The sequence below is a fragment of the Antechinus flavipes genome, chromosome 3, assembly GCF_016432865.1.
Source record: "Antechinus flavipes isolate AdamAnt ecotype Samford, QLD, Australia chromosome 3, AdamAnt_v2, whole genome shotgun sequence".
NCBI lineage: Eukaryota > Metazoa > Chordata > Mammalia > Dasyuromorphia > Dasyuridae > Antechinus > Antechinus flavipes.
Window position 1 is genome coordinate 421,062,213 of NC_067400.1, and position 21,873 is coordinate 421,084,085.

Genomic DNA, 21,873 nt, shown 5'->3' on the forward strand with positions numbered 1-21,873 from the left:
CTATCTTCCAGCTTGGGCTAAGTAAGAGTGATCCTGGACTCAATCAGTCCCATCAAGATAACAGAATGAAACCACTTTATCTTGTTTCATTGGGATAGGTCTTTTGCAGAGGCAGGGTTCAAGCTCCTTGAAGGAGCTTCTCATGCGCTTTGCCTCATGGCTTACTCCCAAAGACAGTTCACACACAAACACACAAAAACAATGAAGCTGTCATCAATTATATGAAAAAATATCAGTCAGTAATAAAATAGATACAAATCATAATAAAATAATAACTATCTTACATCAGACTGACAAAGATAGAAAACAAGGAAAATGAAAATTGTGGAAAGAATGTTGGATAATAAACCCATTAATGAATTATCAATGGTGTCAGTAATTCTGGAAAACTCTTTGTAACCATGTCCCCAAAGTTGCTAAACTATGTGTACCCTCTGATGTAGTGATACTGACCCCTGAAGACTTATGCCTCAAGAAGATCAAAGAAAGAGAAAATAGACTTATAAGTACAAAAATATTATAGCAACTCTTTTTGTTGGAGCAAAGAACAAGAAACTTAGGCGATGTTTATCAATTAGAGAAGAGCTGAATAAATTATAGTATACTAATAAGATTTATTGTGAGAAATGATGAAAGGAAAAGATTCAGAGAAACCTGGCAGTACATGTATGAGCTGATTCAGAGTGAAATGAGTAGAATTAAGAAAACAATTTGTACAGTGACTATAATATTTCAAGGAAAAATAACTTTGAAAGACACAAGAACATTGACTAATGTAATGGCTGACATTTAAAATGATGATGAAACATTCTATCTCTTGAAAGAGAGGTTAGAGATTAGAGGTACAGAATGGCATATACTTTTTTAGGTCATATACTTTTAAAAAATACTATTTTATTTCCCCCCAATTATATGGCAAGAAAATTTTTAGCATTCATTTTTACAAGATTTTCAGTACCAAATTTTTCTCTTTCCCTTCCTTTCCCCCCCTCTTCCAAAGATGGTACATGATTAGATATAGTTTACACATGTGCTTTTACATAAAACATATTTCATATTAGTCACAGTTGTGAAAGAAGAAATAGACGAAGGGAAAAAACCCACAAGAAAGAATAAAGTAAGTGAAAAAACTATGCTATCATCTGTATTCAGAGTCCATCAGTTCTTTATCTGGATAGCACAGCATTTTCCTTTGTGAGTCTTTTGTACTATTCATGGATCATTGTGTTGCTGAAAAGAACTGAGTCATTCATAACTGACCATCACACAATGTTGCTGATATTGTGTACATTTTCCTGGTTCTGCTTTTTTCACTCTGCAGCAATTCATACAAATCTTTCCAGATTTTTCTGAAATCTGCCTGTTCATTATTTTTTATTGCATAATTGTATTCCATTACATTCATATACCATCACTTGTTCAGTCATTCTTCAGTTAATTGTCATCCTCCCAATTTCCAATATTTTGCCACCATGAAAAGGGCTATTTTAAGTATTTTTACACACATAGGTCCTTTCCCTCTTTTTATGATTTCTTTGAGGTATAGACTAGTAGTGTCATTGTTAGATAAAAGGATATGCACAGCTTGGTTGCCCAATCCAAATTGCTTTCCAGAATAGTTGGATTACTTCACAACTCCAACAATGTATTAGTGTCCCAAATTACCCACATCCTCTCCAATATTTATCACTTTCCTTTTTTGGTCAATTTAGCCTAATAGGTGAGAGGTGGTATCTCAGAGTTGTTTTAATCTGCATTTCTCTAATCAAAAATGATTTTGAGCACTTCTTCATAGGTCTATAGATAGCTTTGATTTCTTCATCTGAAAACTGCTTGTTCATATCCTTTGACAAATTATAAATAGCTTGTGTTCTTATAAATTTAATTCAATTCTCTATATATTTGAGAAATGAAACTTTTAACAAAGATACTTGCTATAGAAAGTGTTTCCCAACTTTCTGCTTTCCTTCTAATATTGGTTGCATTTGTTTTGTTTGTACAAAAGATTTTTAAATTAATATATTCAAAATTATCTATCTCTGTCTCTTGTTTGGTCATGAATTCTTCTCTTCTACATAGATCTGACAGTAGACAGAGACAGTAGGCTCTTCTAATTTAATTATACTGTCACCTTTTATGCGACACATACTTTTTCAGACATACTGAATACATAACAATTATCATAACAATAGGTAGCATTTATGTAATGCCTTAAGGCTTGCAAAGAAATTTACAAATCTTATCTTATCATCATAATCTTGGATGGCAGGTGCCATTAGTATATCAGTTTTACAGATGAGGAAATGGAAGCATGCAAAGTCACATATCCTGTGTCTGAAGGACCTTGCAGACCTTGTCTTCTTGTTTCTAAAGTTGTTCATTACTTTAAGCATTGTGCAATTTAGCTGCCTCCAAATATATGGATTTGTTTTGCTTGATTATGTTTATTGATTACAAGAGAGAGGGTATGTGTGTGTGTGTGTGTGTGTGTGTGTGTGTGTGTGTGTGTGAGAGAGAGAGAGAGAGAGAGAGAGAGAGAGAGAAAGAGAGACAGAGAGACAGAGAGAGACAGAGAGGAGAGACAAAGACAGAGAGAGAAAGAGAGAGAGAGAACTTCAAATACAGGACTCAAGAGAAGCATAAAAAACAGGAAAGAAAGAAAACCATGTTATTCAATTAGTTTAAACAATTTATATCCTTACATGGGAAGATGATACTTATAACTTGACATCTGTATCTTTATTAGAGAAATTAGAAGGGGTATACACAGTCAGAAGGTGTAGGTGTAAGTTGAATATGATGATATAAAATAAACTAGGTGGTGATAAAAAGAAAAACATTGTACTAGAAGAAGTGGAAAGGGGGAGGCAGAATAGAGTAAATCATATTACATGAGAAGATGTAAAAGACAGTAGAGGGAAAGGATGGGAGAAGTGTGAGCATTGTTTGAATCGTACTCTTATCAAACTTGGTTCAAAAAGGTAGTAATGCACAGATTCAGTTGAGTATAGAAATTTTTAAAATTACACTCTGGTAGGAAGAGAAAAGTGAAAGTAAAGGGAAGAAGAGTGGATAGAAGAGAAGACAGAAGCAGGAGGAGAAATGGAAAAAAATGGGATGGGGCTGATAGAAGGGAAGGAAGATTGAGGGAGGTGTTAGGTAGAAACAAAACACTGATAAGGAAGATACAAGGTAGGGTGAAAGGAGATAAATGGGAAATAGCATGGAGGAAAATACAATTAGTAATTATAACTATGAATGTAAATGGATGAACTTTCATAAAACAGAAGTAGTTAGCAGAGTAGATTAAAAATCTGAATCCTACAATACAGTGGTTTTTTGTTTGTTTTGTTTCGTTTTGTTGTTTTTGCAAGAAACACATTTGAAGCAGAAAGATATACAAAGACTGAATATATTATGCTTCAACTGAAATAAAAAAAGGATAGCAATCTTGATTTCAGACAAAGCAAAAGCAAAAATTAACTTAATTAAATGAGAGGAAACTACATCTTCCTAAAAGTACCATGGACAATGAAGTAATATCAATACTAAACATATATGCAACTTATATTAATAAGTATACAAATTCGTAGAGGAGAAGTTAATTGAGTCACAGGAAGAAATAAACAGCAAGATTATACTAGTGGAAATCCTCAACCTCACCCTCTCAGAACTAGAAAAATCTAAACATAAAATAAACAAGAAAGAACTAAGAGGTTAAGTAGAATTTTTACAAAAAATAGATATGATGGCCCTCTTGATAGATAGAAAGGAAGACACTTTTTCTCAGTGATACATGGGATCTACACAAAAATTGACCATGTATTAGGTCAATCAATCAAACACAGAAAAACTACAGAAATATCAAATACATACTTTTCAGGTCGTGATGCAATAAAAGTAATGTGTAATAAAGATTATGGAAAGATATAAACTAGAAATTAATTGGAAACTAAATAATCTCATCCTAAAGAATGAGTACATCAAACAACAAATCAGAGAAGCAATTAATTCAAACAACAAATCAGAAAAGCAATTAATAATTTCATCAAAGAGAACAATAATAATGAGACAATATTTATGGTATGCAGCCAAAGTAGTACTAAGGGGAAATTTACTTTCTGTAAATGATTATATGAATAAAATAGAGAAAGAGATTGATGAATTTGACATGCAACTAAAAAAGCTTGAAAAAGAACATATTTAAAATCCTCAATTAAATACCAAATTAGAAATTCTGAAAATCAAAGAAGAGATTAATAAAATTGGAAGTAGGAAAATTAGTGAACTAAAATAAAACTAAGAGCTGGTTTTATGAAAAAAATTTCTCAAATAAAAGGGAAAAGCAAATAACCATTATCAAAAATTAAAAGGATAAATTCATCACTAATGAAGAGGAAATAAAAACAATGATTAGGAATTTTTTTTGCCCAACTGTATATCAATAAATCTCAAAAATCTAACTGAAATAGATGAATGTATATAAAAATATAAATTGCCCAGATTAACAAAAGAGGAAATAAAATACTTATCCTCATTTTAAAAAAAGAAATTGAACAAATCATCAATGAACTCCCTAAGAGAAAATCTCCAGGGCCAGATGAATTTACAAGTGAATCCTACCAAACTTTTAAGGAGCAATTAATTGCTATACTATGTAAAGTATTTGGAAAAATAAGCACATTGTGTTCATATAGTTCCTGGATTTGTCTTGGCAAGTAGCTTTTAAGTACTTTATGTTGCCTTACTGTTATTTTTAAATGGAATTACTCTTTCTGTCTTTTGATGCTGGTGAATGTTGTAATTGTGAATTGATCCAATCATTGGAGAGCAATTTGAAACTATGCCTGTTGATTTAGCCATACTAATACTAGTTCTGTATCCTAAAGAGATACTAAAAGGGAAAAAGGGAAAAGGACCCACATGTATAAAAATGTTTACAGCAGTTCTTTTTTATGGTAGCAAAGAATTGGAAATTAAGGGAATACCTATCATTTGGGGAATGATTGAACAATTTGTGGTATATGAATGTAATGGAATACTATTGTGCTATATGAAATGCTGAGCAAATGGATTTCAAAAAATAAATAAATAAATAAACAACCCAGAAAGACTTAAATGAACTGATTTTGGGTGAAGGCAGCAGAACCAGTTAAACATTGTACATAGTAACAATAACATTATGGGATGATCAACTATGATAGACTTATCTCATAGCAATACAGTGATCAAGACAATTCCAAAAGACTCATTTTAGAAAATGTTATTCATATTCAGGCAAATAATTATGGAGTCTGAAGGCAGAGAGAAGCACACTATTTTCACTTTTCCTTCCTTTCTCATGGTTTCTCCCTTTCATTCTGATTTTTCTTTCAAAGCATGACTAATGTGATTGTACATGTATAACCTATATCAGATTTCTGCTTTATTGGAGAGGGGGCAGGGAGAAAAAAAACTGGAACTCCAAATCTTATAGAAATGAATGTGAAAACTATCTTTACAAGTAATTGGAAAAAAATACTGTTAAATGAAAAAAAAAATCATTTGAATAGCCTACAGCCCCTGTAATATCTACCTTGCAGCCTGTAGTGGCAGGAGCATATCTAGTCTAAGGCTAAAAGCAAGGGAAAAATTCACAACTTCAATTGAGAAGTCCCTGCAATGTGGATAGAGTTGAAGTTTCTTTAGGGATGACTCATTCTTTCTTGGCCCTAATCCTCACTTGCCTCTGGCTCACACTTGGAGCCTTGCTTTTCTTGCTCCTTTTCCTCATATCCAATCTATATCTATTGACCTTATATATACAGCAAGGTTGTTGTAAATTCTGTCTCCATTTTGAAAACCTCCAATATTTGCCCAACATCCAGAGCTTCCACTATGCCACTGCTTTTTTCTTTGCTGGGCAAACATGTTGCTTTCTAATTCTCAGTATTGTCCACTGTTCTCCAGTGTCCAGGATCCATGCATTCTTCTCTGTGTCTTTGGATCACAACATTATGAGAAACTCAGTCTTGCTTTTTCTCTAATAGATGTATACTAGTGCCCTGAAAAGTAAAGGAAGAGGAGCAAAGTATTCAAACCCAAAGTAGTGAGTTAGCATAAAATATCTCCTTTTTATGAGGACAAATCAGCAATAGCTTAGATAAATCCAAGAGCCAGCTATACTTATCTGATTTATGCACAAATCTAGAGTTTAATATTTAAATTAGTCAGTATGCCTATTTTGGGAATAAAGAAATAATTGAAAAAAGTATTTATTAAGCCCTTATTATATGTCAAGAACTATGCTAAAGATTAACATAGAGACATTTCTGGCCTCAAAGATCCTACATTCTGATGGAGAAAGATAGTATGTACAGGACAGAGATGACCAGGGAAGGAAATTTTGCTTTGGGAAGGTGGAAGAAGGGGCAGAGAGGGAAGTACATATTCAAGCAGATGATGAGATCACTTGGATAGTTGACTGAATGTTTGAATTGATTAAAAGTGCAAGGCTAATGAATAAATATGGTGGGTTGTGACTTTAGTATAAGTCTGGGCTAGTTTTTGAAAAAGGATCTCCAAAAATGAGTAAATTAACTTCCCCAGGAGATAGAACATTACCACCCTTGGGTAGTGAAGTTCGAAGTCTTAGGTCTCCATTGTGAAGAGTATTAATCAAAGTGAGAGGAAAAGTTCAGCACAATGAGGCAGATGGTGAGATTCCTGACTGACTGACTGGAAGTGAGAAAGCATATTCTGATGTTTAGGATCAGTCAGTAGATATATCAGTAGGCAAGCTTTAAACATATTTAGTACTTCTCTGAATAAAAACTGCCTTTGAAATTAGAATAGTATAAAAACATATTTTTTGAATATATTGTACATTTTGTGTATTTGTTGTATAGCTTATTTAAATTTGTTCTTTCAAATAGTCTCTTTAATGAAAATACTTGGCAGAATTTTAATGAAAAAAGGGATATTATTAATTTCTGCTTTTAATGCTATTGCTACATTGCATTAAAGTTTACACATATTATCTTTCATTTAAAATGGTGTACTTTGGAGTTAAACAATTTATATATAATTGTATTTAATTTGTATATTTTAATATTTGTGGTTATTAAGCTTATAATGAAATTGATTTTTTTAAACAGAGAATCTCTTTGGCAAAACTTTGTTTTTTCACATCTATGGTGAGACTAAACTATCCCACTACTAGTACAGAGTGATTTTTCTAACAGTTCATTATCAAGCAACTACTGAATGCACTTTTGGTTGAGGATAGAAAAGGAAATTCGAGTGTAAGAAAACAAGAACTCTAAATATTAAATGATCTCATTTAGGAGAATCAATGAAACATAACTAGCTTCCATTATGTAAATTGCTGAACATAGGATATATCAACAAATAGGTCACATTCTCATCTAACATAATGGTTATAGTACAAGATGATAAACTTTTTTTTGAGCAGGAAGTCCTTTCACTGTGTACAGTACCCAGAACAAAGGGAAATTATCCAAATTCCTAGACAAATCTATAATGCATTAACAATTAATGGCAGGAAATTTTTTTTAAAAGAATAAAATAACAGGAGAAAACATGGAAATTGCAGTATTTGACAATGTTGTTCCTCATATGAGAAACATGTTAATGAGTTCTTATTGTGGAGGAAAATTTCACTGACCAAATAACACAAATAGATACTCCAGTGTTATGAAAAATCATTAGGAACCTTATACTTATTCAGTTCATTTCAATAAGCAACCATTAACACCTACTATGCTTTGTTTTCTATCAAGAGAAAAAAAGAAGCCAATCCTTCGAATTTAATTCCTTAACTTTCTTTCTGCACTTCCCCTCCCCTCTCCATCCAAGTCAATCAGAAATATATTTGTTAAATTTTATCTCAACTTATTTTGACTCAGATTCACCAGCAATACCAGACAGGAAAACTCTCTCCATGAAACTGTCTGAGCCAATACTGATAAAGGGGAATGTCAGGGATGGGTACATGCTTCAGAGTCTCTTTTTTTTTTAACTTCTCACTTTTAAGTCCAATCAGGTTAACTCCCTCTAAATCATAAATAATAAGTAAAGCATAAAATAAGAGAAACTATAGCTCAAGGCTAACATCAAGCTAATTGCTCAATAAATCAAGGCTTCTTTTTTTTTCTTTGTCTTTGTATAATGCAGAGGGAAAATATTAATAAAATAAAATCATTATCAAACATAATATATTTTGCTTTCAAGAGAGCTCTTGCAGAAACAGTGAGAATCTCCCTCCTCGGATCTAGATTCTCTGTGCCACAATGAGGTAGTATAATGATAATGTAAAATGCACTAATGATAGGCAACCTGGTGTGTAGCACACAATTGACATTTCCGGTTAAGGTAGTGTAGTATCTAGAACAGTGGGCCTGAAATCAGGAAGAACTGAGTTCAAATTTAGCCTTAGATACTAAACTAATTGTGTGTGATTCTGGGTATGTCACTTTATTTCTGTCTGCTTTAGTTTCCTTATCTGTAAAATAAGGACAAGAGCCCATTTAACAACAAGCTTTCTAAAAGCACAACAAAATTTTAAGTAATCTGCATTATGTATATTTTCTTCCTCATTCTCTTAAATTAAGAAATTAACAAAACAATAAATAAAGCCCTTCTCTGTAGTTTTTCTATTTCAGTGGCGTAAATGCTCACAGTGAAAATTAAAAACCAGTAGAGTCATTATGAGTTAGCCACAGCATATGCTTGACTGCAAGTAAAAATCTTAAGAGATACTACATCTTTTGTTAATTATTAGATATAGAGAGGCAAGGACCTGGTTTTGGGGATTACTGAGAGGAAAGGACTTTATAATATACAAAGTGTCAGTGTCTACCCTCCCTACCCTCTCTGTGTTTTATTAACAATGCAGGAACTAGAAGCAGAGATGGTAGGGGGAGGCAGGTAGGGAAAGTTTGCTACTGGAGGTGTTACTGTTGCCTCTTCTAAGCTTGGAAAGTGTTAGACTAACAAATAAAAAGCTCTGCTTGAAGAGACATGACCTAGCTGATTAAGGTTAGAGAGATACCATAGAGAAGGATGATGGTGCAGGATTATGTGAGTTTAAATTCAGCTTCACATTTTCTAGCTGTTACCTTAAACAAATCACTTCATCTTTGCCTTAGTTTCTCAGCTGAAAGTACCTACCTCCCAAGACTGCTGTGAGGCTCAATTTAGTACTTTGCACAGATATTATATAAATAAATGCTTTTCTTCCAAAGGGCAAGTATGAACAAGGTTTTTCTTTTCCATTTTTTAAAAAATTCTTTCCAACCTTTTTATTTTTCTTAATTGCTATTAGAGCTGAGTCTTAAAGAAGGTCTGGTGGATACTCTCCTGCCCTCTTCCCACATTGCTGGCATTAAGAATACTTACTTGGGGATCTGAACCCACAAAGTGGGTCAAAATGAGAGATGAAAAGCACTTACCAAAATCTGCACATATAATTCAACAAGCATTTATTAAGTACCTATTCTATAGTTTTTTTCAAAAAAGAAAGAATGCTTAAGGACAATGAATGGGAACGTAAATAGAGGAAGAAAAATAATAAAAACTGAAGTTCAAAGAAAAAATTTCCCTCTTGAGAGACATATAAAAATATTATGCAAATAACAAGTTATATAAACCAGTCTTTCTGTAACACATAATATTAGATTTTGGGTTGAGAAAGTGATCACCTAACTAGTCTCTCTTTTTTTTTTTTGATGTAGTTCTAGTCAAAGCAGAAGAAAAGGAGTAGAAAGGAGAAAATCACATCTACTGAAAAATCAGTCAAGTTCTTTAAGTCAAACACAAGACCTGGAAAGTTATTGTTAAACAGAACTACTTGTCTGAATAATGTGGGACATAACTAAGAAAGCAAATTATCCTAAGTTAGTAAATAAAATTTCTCTAAGTACAACTAATATTTATGCCATGAATATCAAATTCCATAAGTCAAACTTTGAAATTCTTATTCAAAAATTGACCCTCCTTCTTTGTTTGACAGCTGTATTCCTGATGTCCTGATGTCCTGGGAGCCTGCCAAATTGGAGCTTGGCATACACAAAACTGCATTTTGAACTAATAGCATTTAGGAAAGCAAAATAAAGATTTAGTGGGGCTCCTCCCCCTCTCTCCTCCCCCCCCTCCACAAAAAAAAAAATGTTTAGAATAACAATCTGTCTAAAAATGATTTAGAAAAAACTAATCAAGTTTGCAAAGGGATCAAATGAATTTAGATAATTTGCATGCAAGATAATGGTCCACAAAAATTCCATCCCCTTAATTCAGTTCCAGAAGGATTATGGTCTTAGCCATTGTGGCTTGTCACATGCCTGCTACACCCACCTCTCAACACTAGGGGAATCTGAAGATTTAATGCTAAAAGATCCTGGGGAATTTCTTCAGTACAGCCCTCTTATTTAACAGATCAGAAAATTAACCCAGAAGTGATTTGTCCAAGATCACACATGTAGCCACTGACATGGGATTTGAAACTAGGTCATTGGGGCACAGTGGATAGAGGGCCTGGAGTCAGGACTCATTTTCCTGGGTTTAAATATGGCCTCAGAAACCAGCTGTGTGATGTCCAACAAGTTACTTAACTCTGTTTGCCTCAATTTCCCTATCTGTAAAATTAGTTGTAGAAGAAAATGGCAAATCTCTACAGTATCTTTGCCAAGAAAAGCCCGAATGGAGTAACAGGGAGTTGGATGTGACTGAACCAACTGAACAACTATGAGAAATACATTTTCAGATTTTTCAGAACTGAAGAGTAATCTGGAAGTCATTTGTAAAATAAACTGCAGTAAAGAGAGACTGGAAGAGAAACAAGCAGTTAAAAAAAAAAAAAAAAACCTTTTGCAGTTGTTTTGGCAAGAATCTTAAAATATTAGAGCATGAAGGCATCTCAGGAGGCATCTAGTACAACCCCCACATGATGAAGGCCTGAATTAGGTTGTTGTGTATGAAAATGAAAATGTGAGGACAGATATGAGTTTTTGAAACATATAATTTTAAATATTGGTCTAAGTTGTGGTGTACCATTACATTTTAAAAATATTTGTTATAATGTTTTATTTTTTTAATCTGTTTTTAGGGTAGGGGTAATCTGGAATGTGTAGTGGATCTCATCTGCTTTAAGAAAAGTCCTTCAAGGAACAACTTTAGAGAAATATGGGAAGACTTTTATGAACTGATACAAAGTAAAGTAAGCAGAACCAGGAGAACAATTTGTATGTTGACAACAACATAGTAAAGACAAGTACCTCTGAAAGACTTAGGAATTCTGATCATAATTCCAGAGGACTCATGATGAAATATGTTCCCTATCTCTAGTTGGAGAGATGGTGGTCTCAGTATGCAGAATGAGACATATTAGATATGGCTAATGCAGGAATTTGTTTTGCTTGGTTAAACATCTTTATAACATGTGTTTTGTTTTTCTTGCTATCCCAATATGGGTAAAGTGGGAAAGGGAGGACTGAAAGTGTGTCTTTGTTCAAAAATAAAATAATATTCTTTTATAATATGACTAATGTGGAATATGTTTAATATGATTGTACACATATAATTTGGATCAGATTGCTTGCCATCTTGGGGAAGGGACAGAATAAGGAGGGGGAAATAAAAAACAATTAGAGGTCAAAAGCTTATAAAAATGAGTGTTCAAAACTATCTTTACATGTAATTGGAAAAAAATACTATTAAGTTAACAAAAGAAAGGAAAATATTTAATTTTTAAAAAGTTCTTCAAGTCAAACTAGAAGACAAATGTTCTAGAAGTGCCAATAGGTATGAGAGAGGTGTCACAAAGAGTAAACAAGTATAAAATTTAAAAAGAGAATTCTGGTTTAGCAAAAAAAAAAAAAAAAAGACTTTAACACAGAGCTCCACTGAGACTTGAGTAACTAAGAATTCTAGTTCTTTTTCAGAAAAATTCTTTGCCTTTGACACCCCCTCCCTCTCCCAGGCTTCTATTTCTACTTATGGCTATCTTTATTAATCATTGAATCCCCAACTCAAAGTACCAAGTTACATGGCCAACTTGGCCCCCTCGGTTTAGCTACTTATCCTTTTTGTTCCCTGATTATCACCTCCATCTTCTGCCTCTGCTACCAACATTTGATACCTTATTTCTATTTACTTCCAAGTACCATAATGTTGTATACTCAGTGCTTGGAGATCCTCTACTTTAGTTCTCTCATCTCCTCATATTATAGCTAAGAAAACTGAAATCCCAAAAAGCTAAACACATTATTGAGCTAACTAGTTGCAGGATTCTATATGATTTGAACCCAAGATCCCAAATCCAGTGTTCTTTTCACTAAACTCTATTGCTACATTTAAATCCAACTAACATTTATTATGTGCAAGGCAGTGTAACTTAGTAGATACAAAGTTGGCATGGAAGTGAAGTGAAGAGTATTCAAATCTTGCCTCTGATCCATATCAATTGTGTGACTTTAAGTCACTTAACCTTTCAGTAGCCCCAGCAAGTTCTCTAATATTGTAAATTGCAGAACAGGGATTGATCTGTATTGGGAGAGGGATTCTCCTCAATGGGAGTTCTATATATCAGGTCTAGATATATGTGTATATGTGCAAGGTATTGAGGCTATCAGACATGGGTTTCTTTTTTGTTGTTGTTGTTTTTCTTTTTTAAATAGTATTTCATTTTTCCAAATACATGTAAAGATAATTTCAACATTCATTTTTGTAAGACTTTTTTTCTCCCTTCCTCCTTCATCTTCCCCTTCTCCAAGATAGCAAGCAAACTGATATAAGTTAAATATTTGCAATCCTTTTAAACACATTTCCATATTTGCCATTCTGTGAAAGAAAAATAAGGCCAAAAGGGGGGGAAAACATGAAAAAGAAAAAACCAACTAAACAAAAAGGTTAAATACTATGCTTAGATTCATATTTAATCTCCATACTTTTCTCTCAGTATGTGAATTGCATTTTCCATCCCAAATCTATTGGAATTACCTTGACTCACCAAATTATTGAAAAGAGTCAAGTCCATCAGAGTTGGTCATCATAAAATCTTGCTGTTACCATGTACAATGTTTTCCTAGTTCTGCTTACTTCACTTAGCATCAGTTCACATCAAACGTTCCAGGCTTTTCTGAAATCAGTTTGTTCATCATTTCTCATAAAATATAATTATTTAGCCATTCCTCCAGTGATGGGCATCTCTGTAATTTCCAGTTTCACGCCACTACAAAAAGAGTTGCTACATTTTTGTACATGTGGAAGACATGGGTTTCAATATAACACTATACAATTAGGAAAACAGACATAGACAATTAATTTCTATTTAGAGAATATTTTTAGATAGGAAGACATTTCCCCATTTCCAAAATAAATGAAAATAGCTTCTGTTCTCAAGGAACAAGTTTTATAGAAGGAATACATTAGATATACATACCTTTGCACATAAGTGCATTTTCTAAGATTTATTTAATGAGGAAGTAAGAACATATAAATTCAGGTAAGGTAATTAAAAATAAAAACAAAATTAATTTATCTTTGATTGTGAAGTACTAAAATTTTCTAAACTATACTATCTAGTTTCAGTGCTCCTGCCTTAACTTGGCTCACCAAAAGTCTCTGTCTTATCCTGAGTGTGTCAGCATAGAAGGGAAAAAAAAGAAGAAAATAGTAGATTTCTCCCCCAGGACTGACTATTCACTCTTCCTCTTCAAATTATCTAGCATTAATTTTTTTTTGTATGTATGCATATCCCAAGTAGAATGTAAACTCTTTGAGGATGGGGACTGTTTCATTTTTGTCTGTGTACCTGGCACAGTACTTTGTATATAGTAGACACTTAATTAAGCTCACTGAAATAAAATCCTACTCTTCAAACCGACAAGGCAATAATACCATTTTCCTGCCCTAAGATCCCTGGCTCATATAGATATATTTTTAGGGGTTCCATTGACTTGGAGGAAGGAGGAAAGAGGCACTCCCCTATGTTTTCAACTGTGGGAGGAACATTTAGAACATCTAGAGCTCCTGCTTTGTAGTTTATGAATCCAGAGACTACCTGGAGATTATTTAGCATATATTAGAGGCAGGATTAGAATGGAGCTTTTCCTGACTATGAATCCAGCTCTTGATCTATGCTATACTTCCCTAAGCTAAATTAGTTTAGGATAACAATATTTACTGATTGAAAGAAGATGAGAGTAACATTCTCCTAAAGCAGTAATTCCCAAACATGCAGCAGTTCAAATATCCTCTACTTTACTTTGTGGCAAATATCATTTTTTTTTTTAGTTAAGGGAATTAAAATGTGTTTTCATCTTAAGATGCTTGGTACAAATTCATAACAATATCTAAGACAGTTGATTACAATGTAATAATCATAAAGCCAGCACTGGAAATCACTGTTAGACACACTGAGGCAATAGGTTTGTCAGTCTCTTAGAAGTCATGTATATTGGAAACTGAATAGATGCCCATTAATTGGGGAATGGCTAAATAAGTTACAGTATATGACAGCAATGGAATATTATTGTTCTATAAGAAATGATCAACAGGATAATTTCAGAAAAGCCTGGAGAGACTTATATAAACTGATGCTAAGTGAAGTGGGTAGAATCAAGAGAACATTGTACACAGCAACAAGATTTTTGTAGTGATCAACTTTAATGGACTTGCTCTTTTCAACAGTGAGGTGATTCAGGCTAATTCCAGTAGACTTGTAATGGAGAGTGCCATCTGCATCCAGTAAAGAGGAATATGGTGGGTTGAATGTGAATCACAACAGAGTATTTTCTTCCTTCCTTCCTTCCTTCCTTCCTTCCTTCCTTCCTTCCTTCCTTCCTTCCTTCCTTCCTTCCTTCCTTCCTTCCTTCCTTCCTTTCTTCCTTCCTTCCTTCCTTCCTTCCTTTCGCTATTGTTTGCTTACTTTTTTCCTTTATAATTTTTTCCCCTTTTTGATATAATTTTTCTTGTGCAGCATGATGATTGTGGAAATATGTTTAGAAGAAGTGCACACATTTAACCTATATTGGATTACTTGCTGTCTAGGGGAAAGGGGTAGGAGGAAGGAAGGGAGAAAAATTTGGAACACAAGGTTTTGCACAGGTGAAAATTGAAAACTATCTTTGTACATATTTTGAAAATAAAAAGCTATTCAAAAAGTTATCAAACTGAGCATGCCCTTTGATCCAGCAGTGTTTCTATTGGGCCTATATCCCAAAGATATTTTAAAGGAAGGAAAGGGACCCACAGATACAAAAATGTTTGTGGTAGCCCTTTGCCACTACATGGCAAAAACTGGAAACTAAGTGGTTTCCCATAAGTTGGGGAATGGCTGAATAAGTTATGGTACGTGAATGTTATGGAAAATTATTGTTCTATAAGAAATGATCAGGAGAATGACTTTTAGAGAGGCCTGGAGAGACTTTTATGAATTGATGCTAAGTGAAATGATCAGAACCAGGAGATCATTTTACATGGCAACATCCATATTATAAGATGATCAATTCTGATGAATGTAACTCTTTCCAAGAATGAGATGGATGATGCCAGTTCCAGTGATTTTGTGACAAAGAGAGCCATCCAAACCCAGAGAGAGGACTGTGGGAACTGAGTGTAGATCTCAACATAACATTCTCACTCTTTTTTTGTTGTTCACTTGCATTTGATTTTCTTACTCATTTTCTTTCCTTTTTTTCTTGTGCAGCAAGAGAATTGTATAAATATGTTTACATATATTGGACTTAACATATTTTATAACATATATAATATATATTGGATTACTTGCCATCTGGGGAGGGGGTGGGGGAAAGAAGGGGAAAAATCTGAAACACAAGGCTATGCAAGAGTCAATGTTGAAAAATTATCCATGCATATGTTTTGAAAATAAGAAGCTTTTTAAAAAGAAAAGAAAAAAGTTATTATCAAAAAGCCATGTATACAAAAAGTTATCACTCTTTCCCCCTTTAGTGAACATGTGCACACCTATGTACATATATACATAATTGATCTATTCACACTGCTTCAAAGTAACTGTTCCTCTGCTAATGGAAAAATGTCTTCCTATCTAAAAAGTTTAAGTGAAAGATATTGGTGTTTGTGTCCTTTTAATTATATACTGATGATGTAGTATATTGCCTGGTGTTTTCTTTAACGTGTCATTTGTGATTATAATGAATAAATGAAGCTTATATGTTTTTGGCAAATTTGATAGGAGAGGACAAAATGTAGAGGAGGTTTGGACATCAACAACCTGGGAGCTAAAAACAGTAAGAATTCAGAATTCCAAAGACAGCCCTGAAATTAAGACTGAGTGGCTACACAGTATTGTATGTGACATTTGGTAATGAAATTTGGGAGGGACCTCAAAGGAGCAGTAGCCAAGCCTTCAAGAGTGCAGTCTGGTTTCCATGTGATTCCCAGAGAGATTATTTGGACTTTACTTGAGACTCCATTGTGTAAACATTTATCTCCAAATGGATGACATCTGAGCTCGTTATGATAAGGGTGGTTGAAGTTTGGCAAAATGCTTCAATCCTTTTCAAGTGGCCTTTGCCAGCTTTGGGTGGCTCTGTTGCATTGACCTAATGGCTTGTTTTGCCTGTTGTAGCATTCTATTTTTGTAATAGTTCTTGTCCAGATTGAGCTCAAGTTCTAGTATTAAAAGGGCCAAGGAGAAAAATCCACACTGGTGTTTTCTTTCTGGTTGTTGAATTTCAGCCAAGATAAGGGGAACCAGTAATGTATGAAAGACTCCGAAGGATAATACAATGTGTACATTAAAAACAGTTATGAACTCCGAGTTATTTGTTGAGAAGACCTAACTTATATAAGAAAATAATATACTAAAATCGGAACACTGTAAGAAGGTATGATATAGACTGTAATTAATCACCATCTCAAATAGCTCTTGCTATTGTCGTTTGTGCTGCATGGTCAGCAAGAATTAAATGTCTTTAAAGATTATTATGATTATAGGATCACAGGTTTAGACCTAGAAAGTATCTTAGAAGTTATTACATTCTTGCTTCTATTATAATTTCTATGGCATTGAGAATTCAAAAATACATATTTAAAACTCATAGCAATCAAGCATATGAAGAAGTTGAAATGTTCAGACATTTTGATTTCCTTTTATAAATGGAATGGTTTCTTTTTGTGGTTATTCATTTAAAGTATTATATATTTTATTTTTTCTTCTGTAAACTATGGCTTATGCTGAGATTTTTGTTTTCCTTTTTGTTTTGTTTTGGGTTTCCTTCTCTGTTAGTTTATCTTTTAAGTTCTTCTGTTGAGCAAACAGATATTGCATTTACAAATATTGACAAGCAAGAATTATTTTATTTCTTATTTTTTCCCCTTTTTCTTTCTGTTTTTTTCCCCCTCCTCCATCAAAGCTCTCATTTGCTGTTTAGAAGCAGGAAGATTGAGCAGTATATAGAACATTGGGCTTGGAGTTCAGAAGGCTCATCTTCCCCTGAGTTCAAATCTGGGTCTTAGACACTTACTAGCTGGATGACCCTGAGCAAGTCACTTAACCCTGTTTGCCTCAGTTTCCTCATCTGTAAAATAAATTGGAGAAGAAAATGGCAAGTCACTCTAGTATCTTTGCCAAGAAAACTCCAAACAGAGTGACAAAAAATTGAACTTACTAACAATAACAATTGTCAATACTTTAATGTAGAATTTTACTTAATCATTCTGGGAATTAAAATCACTACATTGCTCCCTCCTTTTGTGCCCTCCTTCTCCACAGTATCTCCTTGCCTCATCCCTGAACACTGGCTTGGGGCATGGAAAATATTTCTCCTTGACAGGTTTACTGTTTAACATATATCTATTTAAAAGAGTTCTGCTTTGATGGGCACCCTCTCTCTGGTCTCTCTCCAAGAATTCAAGCTCCATATGGACTGAAGGTCATATTAAATTTATAATGAATTTCCCATTCTGTACAATGTTTCTACAAAGATTCTCTCTAGTCACTGAAAAATAGGCTGCAGAACACGAGAATGACAAGAAGTCAGGTATGGGCTGAGAACCATGTGCCCATGTCAGAGAAAGGGATCACACATCAGATGTTACCCCCAAAGCTTTCAAGTTGAAAAGGTTTCTTCCCTTGAAGTAACCTAAAAATGCATGCGTTCTATTTTGCATTTTCTTTTGACTTATGAATATTTCTCATAATCAATTTGGGCCTTTATGTAATTGTAAATCATAGTTATATACAAGCATGGAAATTAACTTTTTAATCACACTTTAGAATGGAATTTAGGGAGAAAAAAGTGCTAGGAGTGACAACTTTATAGAAGGCTAAAAAGCTAAACTAATCCTAATGAAGGAAAAAAAATGACAATATTAGGAAAGGATAGAATCACTCGCTATACAGATGCAATTTGTCAGTCAATAACCCTTTATCAAGCATCTACTATGTGCCAACTAAGCACTAGGAATACAAAGAAATTTTAAAAAAAATAGTCTCTGCCCTTGAGGAGCTGCATTACATCAATCCCCAGATTCCAGATTTTCTTTTTGGCAGAATAAATTTGCTATGATGCAAGCCAGTCATCTCTCTATCTGTCTTTCCTTTTATAAGATGGAACAAGTTTTAAAGCTGTTCTCTTGTCCAGAGGGCATGTAATTATAGGGGAAATAGGGTTTCTGATAGACATATTCTTTCCTTAGAAGGAAAATTCCCTTTTATGCGATGTAGAGAATTTATTGTATTCCTTGATTCAGGTTTTCTTTTCTACTGTTCTTATTTTGACACCTGAAAACCCTGTGCTCCTATTTCAGGTTGACTTTCATGTTTGTAAACAGGAGTCTACAATCAGTTCCTTTCCTCACCTATTGTTTCTTATCTTCTGGAGAGGACTGCTGGAAACAAGTCATTAATAAATAAACAAACATACAAATAGCACAGGCAACATATAGCTTATTAATACTGAGAGCAGTACCCTTATTTTTCAGGACACTTCTTACCTGGTTTTTGTGAGACTTCCTTAGGACATGAGAATTGAAGATCTGGAGAAGCAGCAGACATCCAAGTAGACTGTAGTAAATCATCTCTTAAGACTGCATGCTTCAGAAGGAACCATTTAGGGAAAGAAACCATTTGTACACTGTAAATAAGGATCCTTGAGAATGCTATTCCCATTGAACTAAGATAGTCCTTAACTTTGCTTATAAAGGAAGAAGCAAAACCAATGTGATTGGCTTTGTTAAATGTTTTAATCTTGTAATGGAACAAAGTGGGATCATACTTGGAGCTATTGATGACTGAAATCAGTCACCTGCGTCTTACTAACTTCTTTTTCTTTCTCCCTCCCTCCCTCTGTCCCTTCTTTCTTGCCTTCCTCTTCTTTTCTTCCTCTTCCCCTCCTTCTCATCTTTCCTCCTTTCCTCTCTCTGCTTACTTCCTTTTTTCCTTCCTCCCTTCTTTCCTCTTTCCTTCTTGCTCTTTCCTTTTCTTCCTTCCTTTCCTCTCTCCCTCCCTTCTCCTTTTCCCTTTCCCCTCCTTTCCCTTTCCTTTCCTTTCCTTTTGCCTTTCCTTTCCTTTTGCCTTTCCTTTCCTTTTCCCTTTCCTTTCCTTTTCCCTTTCCTTTCCTTTTCCCTTTCCTTTCCTTTTCCCTTTCCTTTCCCCTTTCCTTTCCTTTTCCCTTTCCTTTCCTTTCCCCTTTCCTTTTCCCTTTCCTTTCTTTTCCCTTTCCTTTCCTTTCCTTTTCCTTTTCCTTTCCCTTTTCCCTTTCCTTTCCCTTTTTCCTTTCCTTTCCTTTCCCTTTTCCTTTCCTTTCCTTTCCTTTCCTTTCCTTTCCTTTCCTTTCCTTTCCTTTCCTTTCCTTTCCTTTCCTTTCCTTTCCTTTCCTTTCCTTTCCTTTCCTTTCCTTTCCTTTCCTTTCCTTTCCTTTCCTTTCCTTTCCTTTCCTTTCCTTTCCTTTCCTTTCCTTTCCTTTCCTTTCCTTTCCTTTCCTTTCCTTTCCTTTCCTTTCCTTTCCTTTCCTTTCCTTTCCTTTCCTTTCCTTTCCTTTCCTTTCCTTTCCTCTTTCCTTTCCTTTCCTCTTTCTTTTCCTTTCCTTTCCTCTTTCCTTTCCTTTCCTTCCCTCCTTCCTTTCCTTTCCTTCCCTCCTTCCTTCCCTTCCTCATCCTCTGAACTTGTAGATCCTCATATTTGCCCGAGTTCATTCTAGACCATGGATCTTTAAAAAACAGCTATATGCTTATTTTCTCTTCCACTCCATTTGTATCTATAAGCAAGGAAAGGGGGGGGAGCCCCACTGACCTATAGGAAGGTATTAATCTACTTAACATTTCTAAGTACATCATCCAAAGGATTTTGTTTTTTTAATCTTACATATGCTCAGCAGAGTTACTGGCAAAAACTGTACATTTTCTTCATTTCATCCTTTCAACATCAAATACTGAGCAGCCAAAATTGGATCAGACTTCAAAGCTGGCTCTGTGCTCCAAGTCACAGAGCGACTCCCCCATTTCACATATTGAATTCGAGCAGGATATCAAAGTGCTACCAGAGAACCTCGGGTCCTCACTCAGAAAGAGGCTCTAACATCTGTAGAAAGTGAAGTGCGCAGACAAATCACCTCGGGGAGCAGCTCACATTTATTCTCAGCAGCAAATTTCCAGCCTTTTGATTCTTGTGTTCACTGTACCTCCCTGTCTTTCTACTGAACTAAAGTTCTTTAGCAAGCTGGGGTTTTTGTCTCAAAGACTTCAAAACCTTACCAACAGTTTCATGTAGGGATGGCTGGACTGAACAGATATTTAGATCCAGGAATTTTTCAGACCAGTTTCTGAAATGAGACTTTCCTGAGTGGGAGAATCCAAACTTTCAGTTACCTTGTTTATTTGCTGGTGGAGAACATCACACTCCTTGGGAGAACTCTGGGCAAGCTGTCGCCTAAAAATAACCGTTAAAATTTTTTTCTTTTAATGAAAGAAGCTTCAAATTGATTGTTTTCCCTCCCTCACCAAAAATTCATCAGAGAGCAGAGTTTTATTAAGTTCACATGTTGCTTTGTCCTTTCCCCTTTCCCTCCATCCTGATCAAAAGGATATGATCAGCTTCAATTAAGCATATCCAAATAACGGTTTTTAAATATTACAATATAGCAACAGTCAGATCTGGGATTCCAACAACAGAAAAAACCGTCTTCAGTGTTTACAATCATGAGATGAGAACAAGTCCAGTGAGCACGTCTGCTGATGAGATCATCCAACACAGAACTCAGAGAGCTAGAAGCAACTTTAAAGTTTAGTTAGTCTATTTTGTTGTAGTTGTTGTCCAGTCATTTAATTCACATTTGATTCTTTGTGATTCCATTTGAGGTTTTCTTAGTAAAGAAACTGGACTGGTTAGCTATATCCTTATCCAGCTCATTTTACAGATGAGAAAACTGAGGCAAATAAGGTTAAGTGACTTGTCCAGATTCTAAGTATGTAAATACAAATTTGAACACATTTCTTCCTCACTCTAGGCTTGGCACTCTGTCCATTATACTGCTTAATTGCTTTTAATCTAACCATATAATTTTGTGAATGAAAAAACTGAGGTCCAGAGGTGAAAGGACCCATTTTTTACCCCACACCTATGTAGCTTAGTTGGAATTTGAGGGTAGAGACATTTTCATTTTTCTCTTCTTATCCTCAGAACTTGTTGGATGAATTCATGAAGGAGTTTCAGCATCTATCCACTTTAGTTTCCAGAGCTTTAAGATGAGTACAACAAAATAAGTAGCACATATTTCACAGGATCATAGTGAGGATCAAATTAGAGGTCTAAAAGCCAATTTATATAATACTACCTAGGAGCTCTAGAGCCATCTGAAATTTGCAAAGTACTTTACAAATGTTATCTTATTT

The 21,873-nt window shown here is 34.4% G+C and overlaps 1 protein-coding gene across 1 annotated transcript in view; it reads right to left on the reverse strand.

Annotated features, from left to right (window-relative positions):
* MYO3B (myosin IIIB) overlaps positions 1 to 21,873 on the reverse strand; it is a 601,952-nt gene that overhangs the window by 150,904 nt on the left and 429,175 nt on the right. Inside the window, exons 29-30 of the mRNA XM_051990668.1 lie at positions 20,851 to 20,911; positions 18,979 to 19,078 (exon numbers count right to left, since the gene is read on the reverse strand). Coding sequence (XP_051846628.1) covers positions 18,979 to 19,078; positions 20,851 to 20,911 — 161 coding nt within the window. The remainder of the gene's footprint in view (positions 1 to 18,978; positions 19,079 to 20,850; positions 20,912 to 21,873) is intronic.